The sequence below is a fragment of the Rhincodon typus genome, chromosome 5, assembly GCF_021869965.1.
Source record: "Rhincodon typus isolate 14 chromosome 5, sRhiTyp1.1, whole genome shotgun sequence".
Classification (NCBI taxonomy): domain Eukaryota; kingdom Metazoa; phylum Chordata; class Chondrichthyes; order Orectolobiformes; family Rhincodontidae; genus Rhincodon; species Rhincodon typus.
In genome coordinates this window covers 98,977,393-98,992,224 of record NC_063336.1, presented here as the reverse complement: position 1 = coordinate 98,992,224, position 14,832 = coordinate 98,977,393, and the positions used below count along the sequence as shown (strand labels likewise).

Genomic DNA, 14,832 nt, shown 5'->3' with positions numbered 1-14,832 from the left:
GCTTCCATTTGTGTCTTCGTTTACAGGTTGTAAAGACTGTTCAGTCTTTCTCAGGTGCATGGCTATAGTATTTACTTACGGACTCTTCTGTAACATTACATTGGTAAAGACATCTGGCTTTACTTAACTTGTGATTAGTGTTCAATAATAGTAGCATTCTGTGAAGACTAATATTTTCACGGTAATTGCAATGAATTTGTGGTGTATCATGCTGGACATTTCACATGAATTTGAAGGTCTTTCTTGAAGTGGTGAAACCTTGAGATTGCTTGTACGAGTGCCTGGCTATAATTTAATCCGCTCCATTATTGACATCTAATATCCCTTTACAGCTCTTGAGCTCTGTGTTGTGTGTAATGTTTACTTTTAATCCCGCTGTCAAAGGCCAAAGTGATTTCATTATAAGGCATATCCCTTAATTCCACAAGCTTCGGTTGTAAACTTGAACTACTAATTATTCCCTCTTTGTAACCGAGGGCTGGATTTTATTGTTGGGGTGGAGGGGTGGGGTGAGTTTCCCACCCTGTTGCTGAGAAAAGTTGAAACCAAATCAACTCCACTGTCCACTCCTGCAGCACACCCCAGAAAAACAGCTTCAGCTCTTCCCTGCCCTAAGCCTGCTTACTTGCTGAGGTTCCATCTTATTGCCACTTCCATTTACTGGCTGAGCAATGGTGACATGTCAGGAATTAATGTTTTAACAGTCAGGTTGGTAGAGGAGATGTGGCTAACGGGTAAGACATTCATGCAGTTTTAGCCCCCTTCCCCAACACCATGGCTTGCAAACCTGTCTGAAGTGAACTATGTAACTTCCCCGCGGTTTGAAACTGTTGGCTAGCATCCAGTCGAGATGAGTTTTACATTCGCCCTGTCTGTTGTCTACAGCATTGCTCAGCTTCATCGGTATGTTGTTTTTGCTGTTGCTGGAATGAAATATTTTTAGTCCTTTTGTTTACAGACATAACAATCCCGTGATGCCACGGTGCAGATAGAGTGTGGATCTCCTTATCCAGGCATTCTTGTTAGTCGGTTCTACCAAAATTTACAGGGAAATTTCTAAGTTCTAAGTAGCGGATCTCTCAATGTGAAATTCTTATACGGTTTCAGTAGTGTTTCTCCACATTTTCTTTCTCATGTTATCCATGTACTGTTTTAGTAGCTCATGCCACTGATTGTGCTATGGGTGCACTCAATTATCCACTAGAAGTTGGCAGAGGATATACCCTGGAGAATTGATATTGTCGTGAAACCTGAACTTTCCCGGTTTTGGACAGAGGCTAATTTCTGGTAGGCACAGAGTTCCAGAGCATGTTCAGCACAGACTGTGCATGCTCTGTTCAAGTTTTTTTTAACAGCTGAAAGACCCACACTTTTTAAAGGGAACAGTGTACCTTGATGGTTGGTGAATTGGTGTGCTAAAACTCAGGCCACAGGTCACATCATGGTAGTATGAAAGGGAAGTGTCCTATACCATAGGGAGGAGAAGGAGAGAGAGAGAGAGAGACAGGCAGACAAACAGATAGACAGATCAGGCTCAGAACAACTAGGAGCTGTTGAGCTCTGCAGAGAGTTAGCATTAGAGTTCAAGAGAAACCCAGGAACCTTTTCAGTAAAGTTGAGGATCAGAAGAAGCCATGAGTCATCAATCTTTGGCTCCATGATGGGTCTATGGGGTAAAGGAAACCCTTTCAAGAAATAGTATTATGCTCAGGAGTGGCTGAAGAGTTGGGAGTGTACCCGGGCGTCAGTATGAGAATGCAGCATTGGGACTCCAGGCAAAAACAGTCTCAGGAGAACCGATTGAGCCATGACCAATTTTGTAGGTATTGATACCGTCTGAATCAGAGTGATGTTTGAAAATTCAAAGGCTGGGTCTTCAGATGTTAAGAGTTGATATCCTTTAGGAGGAAGACATTGTTAGCAAGGTTTTGTAACACTCATCTAATATTGATGACTGGGTAGGTTGCTGATTAATCCACCTTGGTCACTTCAGCCATTCAATGTATGGTGTGGTTTGTATGCTTGGCCACAGTTTGCCTATTATTTCACATTTACCTTGGCTTAGTTCTTTGTATTAGTGTATAAGATAGTTTGTTTATTTTTTTGACTTTACAAAGCTCATTTAATTTTTATTTTGCTTTAAAACTGTGAAATTTTATAGCTGTGTTCTATTAGCGTATCCCTAGGAGTTTAAGCTTTGCCTACTTCAAACAGGAAAGCTACTGGTCCCTAACCAGCATAAGATAAATTTAGCAGTGTCATCTTAACAAAGAAAAACGGCCATTATTCCATTTCTGCAAAAGTGTCTGCCCACATTCTGCCATATTTATGGGACCACCTACAGAAACAACACTCTTTTGTCTTCACACCTGAAAGTTGAGTGAGATACTGACCATATAACTTCTGACAGGTTTTAATTGTGCATTCATATACCTGATAGCTTCCATTTGTCTTAAATGTACATTCTTCCAAGTTATTGTCCACAGTCTGATTCTGTGTTTCATGTGTTACACCTTCCAGTCATATGAAAGCCACATTTGACTTGCTGTCAGATGGCAGTAATTGAATGCTCTTCCTTCTTGGCCTGAATGCAGCCAACTTGACCACAAGATCTGCATTGAGTGCTTCTCCTCCATTGTCTAGCTGGTTGAGATTACCCTGATGTGGTCTCATTCTTATTTATCCTGTGTATTAAAAGAAACTCCTTCACTGCCTTCTCTACCTATTCTCACAGTGTTGTGTCTGGAATCCCCCAAGACTTGAACCTTCCTGGTGCCTGTTGACAATTATTATTTAAATGTAATAGGCTGAAATCACCCAGTACTATTTCACCACCACCTTCCTTGAAGAATAATAATCCAAATGTGATTTTCACTTGAGAAACATGTGGATGATTGAATGACAATCGGCAAAAATTTGCTGATGGTGATTTGAGTTTGACTGCTTAATTAATTTGATTGAAGAAAGAGAGGATTGTTGAAAGCAGTGGAATTGGTGTTCAGTTATGTGAAGTTTAAACAGAAATCCTTTCATTAGTTTGATTGAGATATCAGCATCTCGCTATACTCGACATTACCTTTTAGCAGAATATCACATGTCACTGATCAGAAATGGATACAACGGGCTGAATTTTGTGCGCCCAGAGGTAGTAAGCTTTCAGGTGACAAAGGGTCAGGGTCACGATGTACCCAAATCTTGTCACCGCCTTTACCTAACCTGAATTAAATCCAGAGCAGGAAGGTTCCTGGGTTACCCTTGTACCACACCATCAATTGAAGCTGTTAAGTGGGCAATTAATGTTTGCCTTTTCGTTTAACGCAGCAAGTAGCTTGGCAACTTGTGGTGGAAGTTGAGAGAGCCCTGTACCCTCATGTTGATCAGAAGTGATCAGTGCCTGTCAATCAAAAGTGATCAGTACCTGATCAAGGGACTGGACGACAGGCAGGTGTATATCCACTGAAAATTAACCACCTCCTAAAAACAAACACACAACATCCTGACTTTAACATCATAGAATCCCTTCTTGGAATCTGACGGAAACCCACGCAGACACGGGGGAGAGTGTGCAAATTCTACAGAGACAGTCACCCAAGGCTGGAATCGAGCCCTGGCTGTGAGGCAGCACTGCTAACGACTGAAGTCACTGTGCCACCCTCCTTGCTGGGTGCTTTTCCAGCAGCAGTCATGACTGTCTCCGTGGTGTTGCTGAGTGATAGGAAGGTCTTCATTTGAGGCAAAGGCCCAGTGGTGGCCTCACTAATTCCTGATTGGCATGAGAATGGTGGACCCTCCGTGGAAGTGGTAGCACGGGTGTTGTGAGATTCACTGTCTGAGCAAGATTAAAACCAGTTTTCAAGCTGTGGTTATTACTGTTTGGTCATAGGTGTGTCTGCTGTCTGAGTTCAAGATTATTTGACTTTCCTGATTGTTCAGCATTGGCTGGCCTTACTGAATGTTAAATTGAATGAAATGCCTGAAATTTGGGAATCATTGTATATGGAGGGTTCAGGAGGAGATTTTTCGGAAGTGTACCTGGATGATGGACTTTAGTCACTTAGAGCAACTAGAGAAACTGAGGTAGTTCTACCTAGAGTGTAGAGCAGTGTAGATTTAACAGAAATCTTCAAAATCATGGAGATATCTTTAATCGACCTGTTCAGAGACGTTGGGACATACCTCTGGAGAAGGTGGAACTTGAATGTGAACCTCCTGGCTCAGAGATAGGGACACTACTACTGCACTTTAAAACCCCTCATAATCAGGAAGATGTTGATACCGTAACATGCAGGGAGAAGCTTATCTAGTATTAATGGTGATAACATCAGTTGCCTGGCAGTGATAAGCTGTTTCCAGTATAGAATGAATGGTGAATAGATAGAGGAATCAGATGAAAGTTAATGGGCAGAATTGAAGGTTGGTTAGCTCAGTTGGCTGTTTGGCTTGTGAAGCAGAGTGATGCCAACATTCCCACACCAGCTGAGGTTATCACGAAGGTCCCATCTTTTCAACATTACCTCTTGCCTGAGGCGTGGTGACCATTGGGTTAAACCTTCCTGAAAGGTAACAGACTTATTGTTTTTGAATTGAAATTGAATCTTAGAAGCATAAAAAAGAATTGAGCAGGACCAGGTTATTCAGCCCTTCAGGCCTGCTGCATCATTCAGTATGTTCATGGCTGGTCATCCACTTCAGTAGACTGTTCCTGCTTTCTCCTCGTTCCCATTGATCTCTCCAGCCCAAAGAACTATAACTAACTTCTTCTTGAAAACAGTCAATATTTTGGCCTCAACCACTTTCCATGTAAGAGAATTCCACAGGCTCACTGCTGTCTGGGTGAAGAAATTCTTCCTCAGTGATGGTAGGGGAAAATTTGCAGCATAACGTATTTGCTAACTCCCTCTGAGTCACAGCACAGACTTCTAGCCCAAAGCTTACAATGGAACTGTCTTTCCTGAGAAACAGTGTGCTCTTTTTTGAATAATTCTCATTTTGATTTTCCTAATCCACAACAGCATTATGCTAAGTAACTGTTGTTACCAGTATTTCCAGAGAAAGTAAATAACAGTTAAATTGGGGTGGTAAAACGGTGAGAAGATGCTGTGAGTATAGGAGTTCGGACATCATGTTGAGGTTCAATAGGACATGGGTGAGACCTTTTTGGAGTACTGTGTCCAGTTCTGGTCGACTTATAGGAAGGATATTATTAAGCTGAAGCGGGTTCAGAAGAGATTTACCAGGATATTGCCAGCTTTGGAAGGTTTGACTTATAAAGAAAAGCTGGATAGGCTGGGACTTTTTTCACTGGAGTGTAGGAGGTTGAGAGGTGACCTTAACAGAAGTTTATAAAATCATGAGGGGTATAGACAAGGTTGATGTTAGGTGTTTTTTCCTAGGATTGGGGATTTCAAGGCTAGGGGGCATATTTTTAAGGTGAGAGGGGAGAGATTTAAAGAACAACATGAGGGGCAAATTTTTTACAGAGAAAGTGGTTTGCATGTGGAATGAACATCCTGAGGAAGTGATGGGTGCGGGCACAGTTACAATGTTTAAAAGACACTTAGATAAGTGCCTGAATAGGGAAGGTTTTGAGGGGTATGGGCCAGGAGCAGGCAAGTAGGACTAGTTAGTTTGGGGTTATGTTCAGCATGTACTCGGTGGATTGGAGGGCCTGTTTCTGTGCTGTATGACTCTGTTTAAAAATGATGTGGCTTGCACATAAACATTATAGTTTCTTGCTTGGTGATTGTTATGAACAAATGAACCAAAACTTTTAAAGAATTTGCGAGATAAGCTACTACCTGCATTGTTTCTCATTGGTCACTCCACTGCTGTGGGATCTGTCATCTGTAAGGAACAGGCTGATTGTCCAACATTGGCATCTTTGTCCTGTAGTGCACAGCTACTGTTCAATCCTGATGTATTTACAAGCAATTCATACTCATGATATGTTTTCACAGTGCTCAATCATGAGTTTACACAGAGCTTATCAAGCTCTTTCATGAACCAAGATTTTTCTTAGCTCATGAAGAGGTTCCTAGTTTTTAATGTTCATTCTATTCCATTTGCAGTTGAACTCAGTGCTGTCCAAGGCTTTCAGACTGCCAGATTCCTTGAAATAAGCACAACTTATATTTCAATAATACCTTTCATGTAAGTAAATGTCCCAAGGCATCTGATATGAGTCCTATGAAAGTAAATTTGAAACTAAAATATTCAGGCAGGAGGACCTTAGGAAAGAGAGATAGAGAGCTACAGTGTTTGAAGGGAATTCCAGAACTTAGAGCCTTGACAGCTAAAGGCATGGCCACCTGTCATAGAGCAATTAAAATGAAGTTAAACTGTTTAAGTCTGGAGCCTGGAAAGCTGGAGAATGTTCTTTGGCAGGTCGTGACCAGCAATCAGCATTTACCAGCTTGTCAGGCGAACAAACGTTTATCAACAGAAGCATTTTCTGACACTACCCATGTTCCAAAGAAATTGCCTTTACAAGGGAGAGTTATTTCAAAAAGGGAAGTGCAACGTAAATTAACAGTCACCAAAAATAGGACAAGGTCTTGAGACCCCTTCCTGGCTGATCCTCCCTCATTCTTCTCTCGTTCCTGAAATGGTCTTGCTGATTAATGCTTATGTATCTTCTTTATCTATTGGGTTTGTACTTCAGTGTATGAAGGTGTATGTTGTAATTTAATCATGTGTATTCCAATTACTGACGTGGACGTTGGTAACCAGTCCCTTTCCACTTGCTTGAGTTCAAATGGTCATAGACTTTGACATTCATTTGTTTATTGCAGGCATTAATCGATGACTGCTAACTTACTAACAAAGGAAGCTCTTTAAGTATATTGTATTCAGTCCTAGTATATCCTTTATTCCCGTTTCCTTGCTACCTTGATATCCTTTGATTTGGAAACTGTTCAGTAAGGAAACTTTTTTTACAAGTTGTCTGGATAGCCTGTAGTTTTTAAGAATGTTTGAAAAGGACTTTTAGAAGTTTGCAATGATTGTGAAGGGACCAAATGTAATTTTCTTGAAGAATAACAAATACTGATCCATCATGTGACTGGGCGACCCTTAACCTGAAAGCAGTACTAACAGGAAGGATGCTAAAATATGAACGTTGCATGGCCAGATACACAGGGGAGCTGCAGGCAAAACAGAGCTGAAGAAGAAGGCGGCACTGTAGGGGCTCAGTTAGCTCCGATAGCTGGACGGCTGGTTTGTGATACAATGTGACGGGTTCAGTCCCCACACCGGCTGAGGTTACCATGAAGTACGCTGCTTCTCAGTCTCTCCCCTCGCCTGAGGTGTGGTGAGCCTCAGGTTAAACCACCACCGCATTTCTGTCTGTAATGAGAGAGCAGCCGTATGATTTGGCAAGACTATGGGGTCTTTACCTTTAGAGCCTCAGTGAGTCTGCATCTGGAATATTATTCACAGTTTTTGTATCCTTTCCTCAGGAAGGATATACTTCATGTTATGACATGCAGTGGGCTTTTGCTAAATTAATCCCTCGGCTGGTGAGTCTAGACCATTATACCATAAGATACAGGAGCGGAATGAGGCCATTTGGTCCATCAGGTCTGCTCCAGCATTCAGTCATGGCTAGTATGTTTCTCAACCCCGTTCTCCTGACTTCTGCCTGCACCCTTCAACTGATCAAGGACCTAACTATCACTGTCTTAAATACACGCAATGATTTGGCCTCTACATGGCAATGAGTTTCACAGATTCACTGCTGTCTGCCTGAAGAAATTACTCCTTATCTCAGTTCTAAAGAATTGTCCCTTCAGTTTGAGGCTGTGCCTTTCGGTCCTGGTCTCTCCTATTAGTGGAAACATCTTTTCCATGTCCAGTCTAGCCATGCCTCTCAGTATTTGTAAGGTTCAATGAGATCTTCTTCAAACCATCCTTCTAAACTCCATCGAGCACAAACCTGGAGACTTCAACTGCTCCTCATATGACAAACCCTTAATCCCTGGGATCATTCTTGTAAACTTCCTCTGGATACCCCGAAGACCAGCTTCCTTCGATACGGGGCCCAAAACTACTCACAACATTTCAAATGCAGTCTGACCAGACCTTTATACAGCCTCAGCGGTACATCCCTGCTCTCGTGTTCTAGCCCTGTCAAAATGAATGCTGACTTTGAATTTGCCTTCCTAACTGCCGACTGAACCTGCATGTTAACCTTGACATTGAGGAAACTGGGCCTGTATTCTCCGTATTTCCAAAGAACGAGGTGCCCTCATCGAAAAGTACAAAAGTCTTGCAGGATGTGACAGGGTTGTTGAAGGTAGGATGTTTCCCCCGACTGGTGAGTCTAAAACCAGGAGACATGGCCTACCCCTTGTTCCGAGTCTGAGATAAGGAGGTATTTCTTCATTGAAGATGGTGAATCTTTGAAATCCTCCATGTCAGAGGGCTGTGGATATGCAACCGTTGAGCATGTTCAGGACAGAAATCGCTAGATTTCTGGAGACTAAAGATGTCGGTGATATAATACAGGAGAGTTGCATTGAGGTAGATGATCAGCTATGATTTAATTGAATGGCAAAGCAGGTTCTGTGGGCTGAAAAGGCAGCACTGGAGAATTTGTCATCAGTTCTGTCCTAAACATAGCCAAGGAGATTCTGCATGGAGGGGGGCGGTGTGCTGTTTGGGTAACACTAATCTTCAAGGAGTTCTGGACGAGTGGAACTACTGTTGTAGATGACGTGAGGACCAAATCCACTGAGCGAGACTGAAGGCCTAGCTGGAAAGAATGTAGGTGTTGCCACATTTGTTTGGGGATATGAGATCATCTCTGCAATTCCATGTGTTAATACTGGCTGTAATTTGTCTGTTAATTCATGCTTATGTTGATTCTGACTTGCTTTATATGTACAAAATGATCATTTAGTTTGTGTGCTTAGTACTAGTGAATTGTTTTGAAGGATCTGAAATAGTCCTTGCAAGCCGATGTTTTTTTTCCAGATTTTAATTTTATTGTAATTTTATTAAAATAAAATCAATCCTTCCTACGTGAATTAATATTGAGTGTGAGGATTGTGCTCTTCAGACATTAGTTCATGGATTAAACCAGTGACCAGTAGTTTGAATGAAGCTCTATATGTCTCAATCACTTGCAGCAACCTTGATTAAAGTTGGATTTGAGGCATTAGTGTAACTTTCCTTGCATTTCCAGGTCTTCTTGGCTGTCTCGGAGTTGGAGACTTGAGAAAGACAGAGCAGTGCATATAAGTAATTGTCTCCTTCCATAAAATCTATCTTTGCAATACGAAGTATTTCATACAGTTGTACTGGAATATGATTGTTTTCCATACAGCCTGTTTGCAGATGGAAGTTGATTTATACCATGCTGTTATATTTCAGTACTCTCAGTGACAAGATTTGTTCTAACTTCCTCCAGAACAAATTGTCGGTTTGAGCTTTTCAAAGCAGACACTGGTGACAGTCACATGTGATCTGCAGATTTTTCTTTCATTTATATGATGCCATTTTGTACATATTTTATGATAAACGCAAGCCTTTTGTGGTTTTTGACAACAGTGCGTAGCTTCCTGTGAATCATTCAACCATCCAAAAGCTTCTCAGACAGTGTACCTCTTTATCTGGCCAATTTCAACACTTTCCCACAATCTTTGTTACTGAGAGATTAGTTTTTGTCTTTTCTCCTTATTAGTCACTCATCTCAAGTCGTATTTTGGGATCACCCAGATCTATAGAATGCTGACATGATGGTTACTGACTGTTACAGTTTGCAGCGCAGTTCACAGATGGATGCTGCAATGTATTGAAATTGTCCTTAGTCGATTCGATGTGACAATGTTCTGCTTCTTTTGAATTACTTTTATTAGAATGCTGTACAATGTATTTTGGGAAAAAAAGTATGAGCTGGTCATTAAATCTTCTAAGATTTGGTGCCTCAGTCTTCTGGGGTGGCACGGTGGCACAGTGGTTAGCACTGCTGCCTCACAGTGCTCGTGACCCGCGTTCGATTCCCCTTGGGCGACTGTCTGTGTGGAGTTTGCACATTCTCCCCATGTCTGCGTGGGTTTCCTCCAGGTGCTCCGGTTTCCTCCCACAGTCCAAAGATGTGCAGGTTAGGTGGATTGGCCATCTAAATTGCCCGTAGTGTTCAGGGAGGTTTAGTTTAGGTGGGTTATAGGGTGATGGGTCTGGGTGGGATGCTCTGAGGTTTGGTGTGGACTTGTTGGGCCAAAGGGCCTGTTTCCACACTGTAAGGATTCTATGATTCTACAAAATGCTTTCTTTCAGTGAGAGCTTACATCAGATTATTTAAACAGGAGCAATATAAAATCTGTACAATACCACAGAAAATATTTTATACTTTTGCGGGCCATGTTATGAAGAGATAAAGGAGGGGAAAGACATATACAGGATTTTATTTACACAATGGTCGAAATTCATATTTTATTGTAAGATCTTACAAGACCTGTTTTGAGTAGTTAAAAAAAAGCAAAAGTAGGATCTTTCTGAAAACGGATTCCTTTAGTTGTGATTGATCCTTGTTATTTCTTTTTATGTTTCTATCAGGGATTTGCGATTCAATAAAATCAAAGATATCCCATCTGGAGCTTTCAGACGTTTGAAGCACCTCAATACACTGTAAGTGCCCTTTTCGACTCATTCTTCCATGTCAGTTATTGGCAGCAGCGCACTGCTAGACTTGTGTTTTTCTGTGTCACTTCCAGTTGCCTGTCATCAGCGACAAAATAGAAATATTAGAGAGTGATTATAAAATGAGTTGGGAAGCCAATCCAATGTAATATTCTTGAGCCAAAATGTAAATAAAAGAACTCAAAGTAATTTTGCCGTCACCACTTGCAGCACTGTCTGCCTGTGTGTGTTTAAGTGTTTAAAGCAATATCTTTTCCAGTTTTTTTAGTTTGTAGCCCAAACAAATGTAGTTTTTACACCACACAATGGAATGGAAGTACAACTCACTTATTTTTAGCTGAATTTGATCTCTAATTTTATTTTGTGAAAATATTGTTGATTCTTCAGTGAGCTGGTAAAACTCATACTTGATGCCAAAAGATAGTGAACTCATTGCCACTTATCTTGAGCACATATGTCCAAGCTGATACTTCAGTGCAGTTCTGAAAGAGTGTTGTGGGTGCTATATTTTAGCTGAGAAATTATGTTGCCTGTTTGGCTTTCACTGGCAGAACAGGTTTCTTTGTTCTTTCACAAAATGTGGGTACAGTTGGAAAGGTCAGCATCTGTCCCCATTTGCCTTTGTGCCATGCCAGGCCGTTTCAGAGGGTAGTCAAGAACTAACTGCATTGCTGTGCATTTCGAGTCTCATGTAGGCTGGAGAAGTAAAAATGGCAGATTTCCTTCCCCCGAGAACATCACTGAACTAGATGGGTTTCTGTGACAATCGACGATGGCAGATTTGAAAAGCAGTTAATTGGTTATGAAGTACTAGGACATATTCAAAGATGTGAAAGGTACAGTACAATTATGTTATTTTTTTGGTTCGTGGCATAAGGTGTGATTAATTATATCCAGAGGTCCACAGGATATATCTGCCCAATAAACTGGAGCTGGATTTTCACGGTAGAGTTTCTGGGTGGTAAATGTCCCAGGCAGAGAGTAGAAACCTTCCGGGGTTTTGAGTTGTCAGTTAGTTTGTGGTCACATCTCTTGACCCTGGTGGGTAGTGGGAAGAGATCCAGGTCACTGGAAATGCAGGCCATTTTCTGACTGGCTTCGGTGGCCGTTTCTGTTGCTGCTGGTTGGACAGCGACTTTTTTTTTAAAGTGAGAAGAATGGAAAGTGCTGGCTTTGTATATTTCAGAGGGCAGATGGACGCTGGGGATAGGGCAGGAACGGGAGAGCCCTCTAAACATTCTTCACAAATTTCATGTGATGGGTTAAGTCCTCTTCGCCTCTTCACAAAGACTTCCTTCCAAGTTGATCTGCATTCAAAATACAACTGATGCAACCCCCACCCTGAGCTGGTCTGCACAGGACAAATCCTGAAGGCAGCTGTGGAAATTTGCAAAGCATCAGAGCTGACTTGCTTAACATCCTTAATTGGCACTATCATCGTTGAGAGTTTACGGGCCAGAAAGCATTACCCCGTTTCCCCCTTTTGTTAAAGTTACCACAGCTGGGAATAGAGACAACAGGATGTCAACACCATTTTCTCAGTCTTACTCCTCTGCTCTGACTTGATTTGGTTTATGCAACTTCTGCCCTGATTTCTGTATGACTACTGATCTTGATCGTATCCTTTTCATTATTTTCTTATTGTTTTCCTCCTAACTTGTTGCTGCCTTCCAATATCATCATTCAAACTCTCTTGCACCTGATTCATTTTCATTCTCCTCCGGATTTCTTCACCTTCATGCGGTTCCCAGAAAAGGGTCCTCTAATCCAAACAAACAGCCAGTTTATGTTCAAATTCACCAATTTCCACAACATTTTGACCGAATCCTTAACTCATTTTCTACATCATTCCTGTCTTTGTCATTTTTTGGAAAGAAAATCAATTTTCTTATGCTGTCTCTTTCTTCTTTTGTGTCAACTGTGACTCAGTTCATGGTGCATTTGCCTCTGAATCGCCAAGATGCCAGATTCAGATCCCACTCCAGGCCTTGGATGCAGAAGTCAAGGCTGAGGGAACATTACATTGTTGGAGGTGCCATCTTTCAATGAAATAATAAACCAAAGACCTGACCAGCTGCTCGACTGATAAAAGACTCTTAAGGCATGATTTTGAAAAAGAGCTGAGGAGATATTTAACTGGCTGACATTTACCCCTCGATCATTCAGACTAAGAAAACCCAGATTATGTATCTGATCATTATTTTTATTTTCTTTATTCATTCACGGGATGAGGGCGTTGCTGGCTAGGCAGCATTTATTGCCCATCCCTAATTGCCCAGAGGGCAGTTAAGAGTCAACTGCATTGCTGTGGGTCTGAAGTCACATGTAGGCCAGACAAGATAGGGATGGCAGTTTCCTTCCCTAAAGGGCATTAGTGAACCAGGTGGGTTTTTCCTGACAATCAACAATGGATTCATGGTCATAATTAAACTCTTAATTCCAGATATTTATTGAATTCAAATTCCACCATCTGCCGTGGTGGGATTTGAACCCAGGTCCCCAGGGCATTACGTGGGTCTCTGGATGAACTGTCCAGCGATAATACAATTAGGCCATCACCTCCCACTAGCCCCCATTATCACATTACTACTTGTGGGCGTTCGTTGAAGATCAATCACATTTCCTATGTGATTAATACGGCAACTACATTCAATAGAAAAAATTGCTTTACTGGCTACAAAGCACTTTGAGATGTCCTGTGGTCATGAAAAGTGTTATATAAATGCAAGATGTATTACCTCTTTATTTTTCAGTCATACACAGGTTATTGTTAGAGCTCATTTAGGAGTGAACTGATACCTTTCCTTGCTCCATTCCAATGATCACAAGAAAGGTCATGTTTAAAAAGGGAAGTTATATTGCCAATTTATCAGAATGTGAATGACTCACTATCGAAAACACATTTACAGGTTCTTAAAGGAACAAAATGTTGTTTATTGTAAACAAAATATCCCCAAGCAAAGATGTAAAGATTATTAACATTTGCTTTAAACTGCGCTAATATCTCCAACTGCTCTTCTTGAGATGTAGCACACACACAAACATGCACACGCACACATGCACACACATATGCACAAATACGTAGAGACTCAGCAGTGTGTTATGAAAAGTAATTTGACCAAATAACAGTTAATTTCAGAAATAAAATATTCACACATTATTCAAATTAGTCAAAGCCACTTTTTACCCAAGCAGAGGTGCCTTCCTGAATCCATTATTGCTGGCTGAATTTGATATTTTGGCTCAGTGGTTTAGTACTGCTTCCTGACAGCACCAGGGACCCCGTGTTTGCTTCTAGTCCTGGGTGACTGTCTGTGTGGAGTTTGCTTATCCTCCCCATGTCTGAACGGGTTCCTGCTGGATGCTCCGGTTTTCTCCCACAGTGCAAAGACTTTTCTGGCTTCAAACCTTCATCTCTAATGAATGTCTAATGAAAGTCTGTGCAGAACTCAAGGATTGCAAGAATTGTTTGCAATAATTAACCTGTGCCTTTCTCAATGAGGGTTATTTCTTGCACATTGTAGGACAGAGCCTATTGGCCTGTAGCCCCATCTTGGTAGACTAACGTTTCTGGGAGATTTACTGATACTTGGGAAAGGATGCAAGCCAACCCTTCAGTGATTTCCCATGAATATACTCATTCTCAGATCTCATCTCAATGACAACCTGAATGACATGATTCTTGTTATCAGGGAGGATCACTGATTAGCTATTCCTTATACCTCAATCCTACTCAATCTTGTAATTAAATTAACAGTTCAAAAAATAGCCACTTAAAATCTAACAGTCTTCCTGGGACTTCAGAGGCTAACAGATTGTCTGCTATCGGTATAGGCACTTCTGCCATTGTATGCAAGTATGAACACCTTGCACCTGCTTTACAACAAAGTAACCTAGTGTCCCTCTCATCTTTTAGCAATTAAAATGCACAGGTTTCATGTTAGCAGAACTCCGAACTAGTGACGTGACCTGCTTTATTCCTCCATTTTACTTTAACATACAGATCCAAAGTGTACTAAACTTATAAGCATTCCGTTTGTAACCCACTGTACAGTCTTCTCTCTGGAAATCTTACCTAAATTGCCGTTAAACACATCAACCATTTCAACCACTCTTCATGGTAGCAATTTCTACTTTTCCACTACCCTTATGATAAGGAACTTTTTTCTGAATTACCTATTGCGTGTCTTG

General features: G+C 41.3%; 1 protein-coding gene across 1 annotated transcript in view; it reads left to right on the top strand.

Annotated features, from left to right (window-relative positions):
• The window catches only part of LOC109931853 (peroxidasin homolog), a 235,116-nt gene that overhangs the window by 84,862 nt on the left and 135,422 nt on the right, over window positions 1-14,832 (top strand). The window contains exon 2 of the mRNA XM_048597105.1: window positions 10,558-10,629. Within this exon, the coding sequence (XP_048453062.1) occupies window positions 10,558-10,629 (72 nt within the window). The remainder of the gene's footprint in view (window positions 1-10,557; window positions 10,630-14,832) is intronic.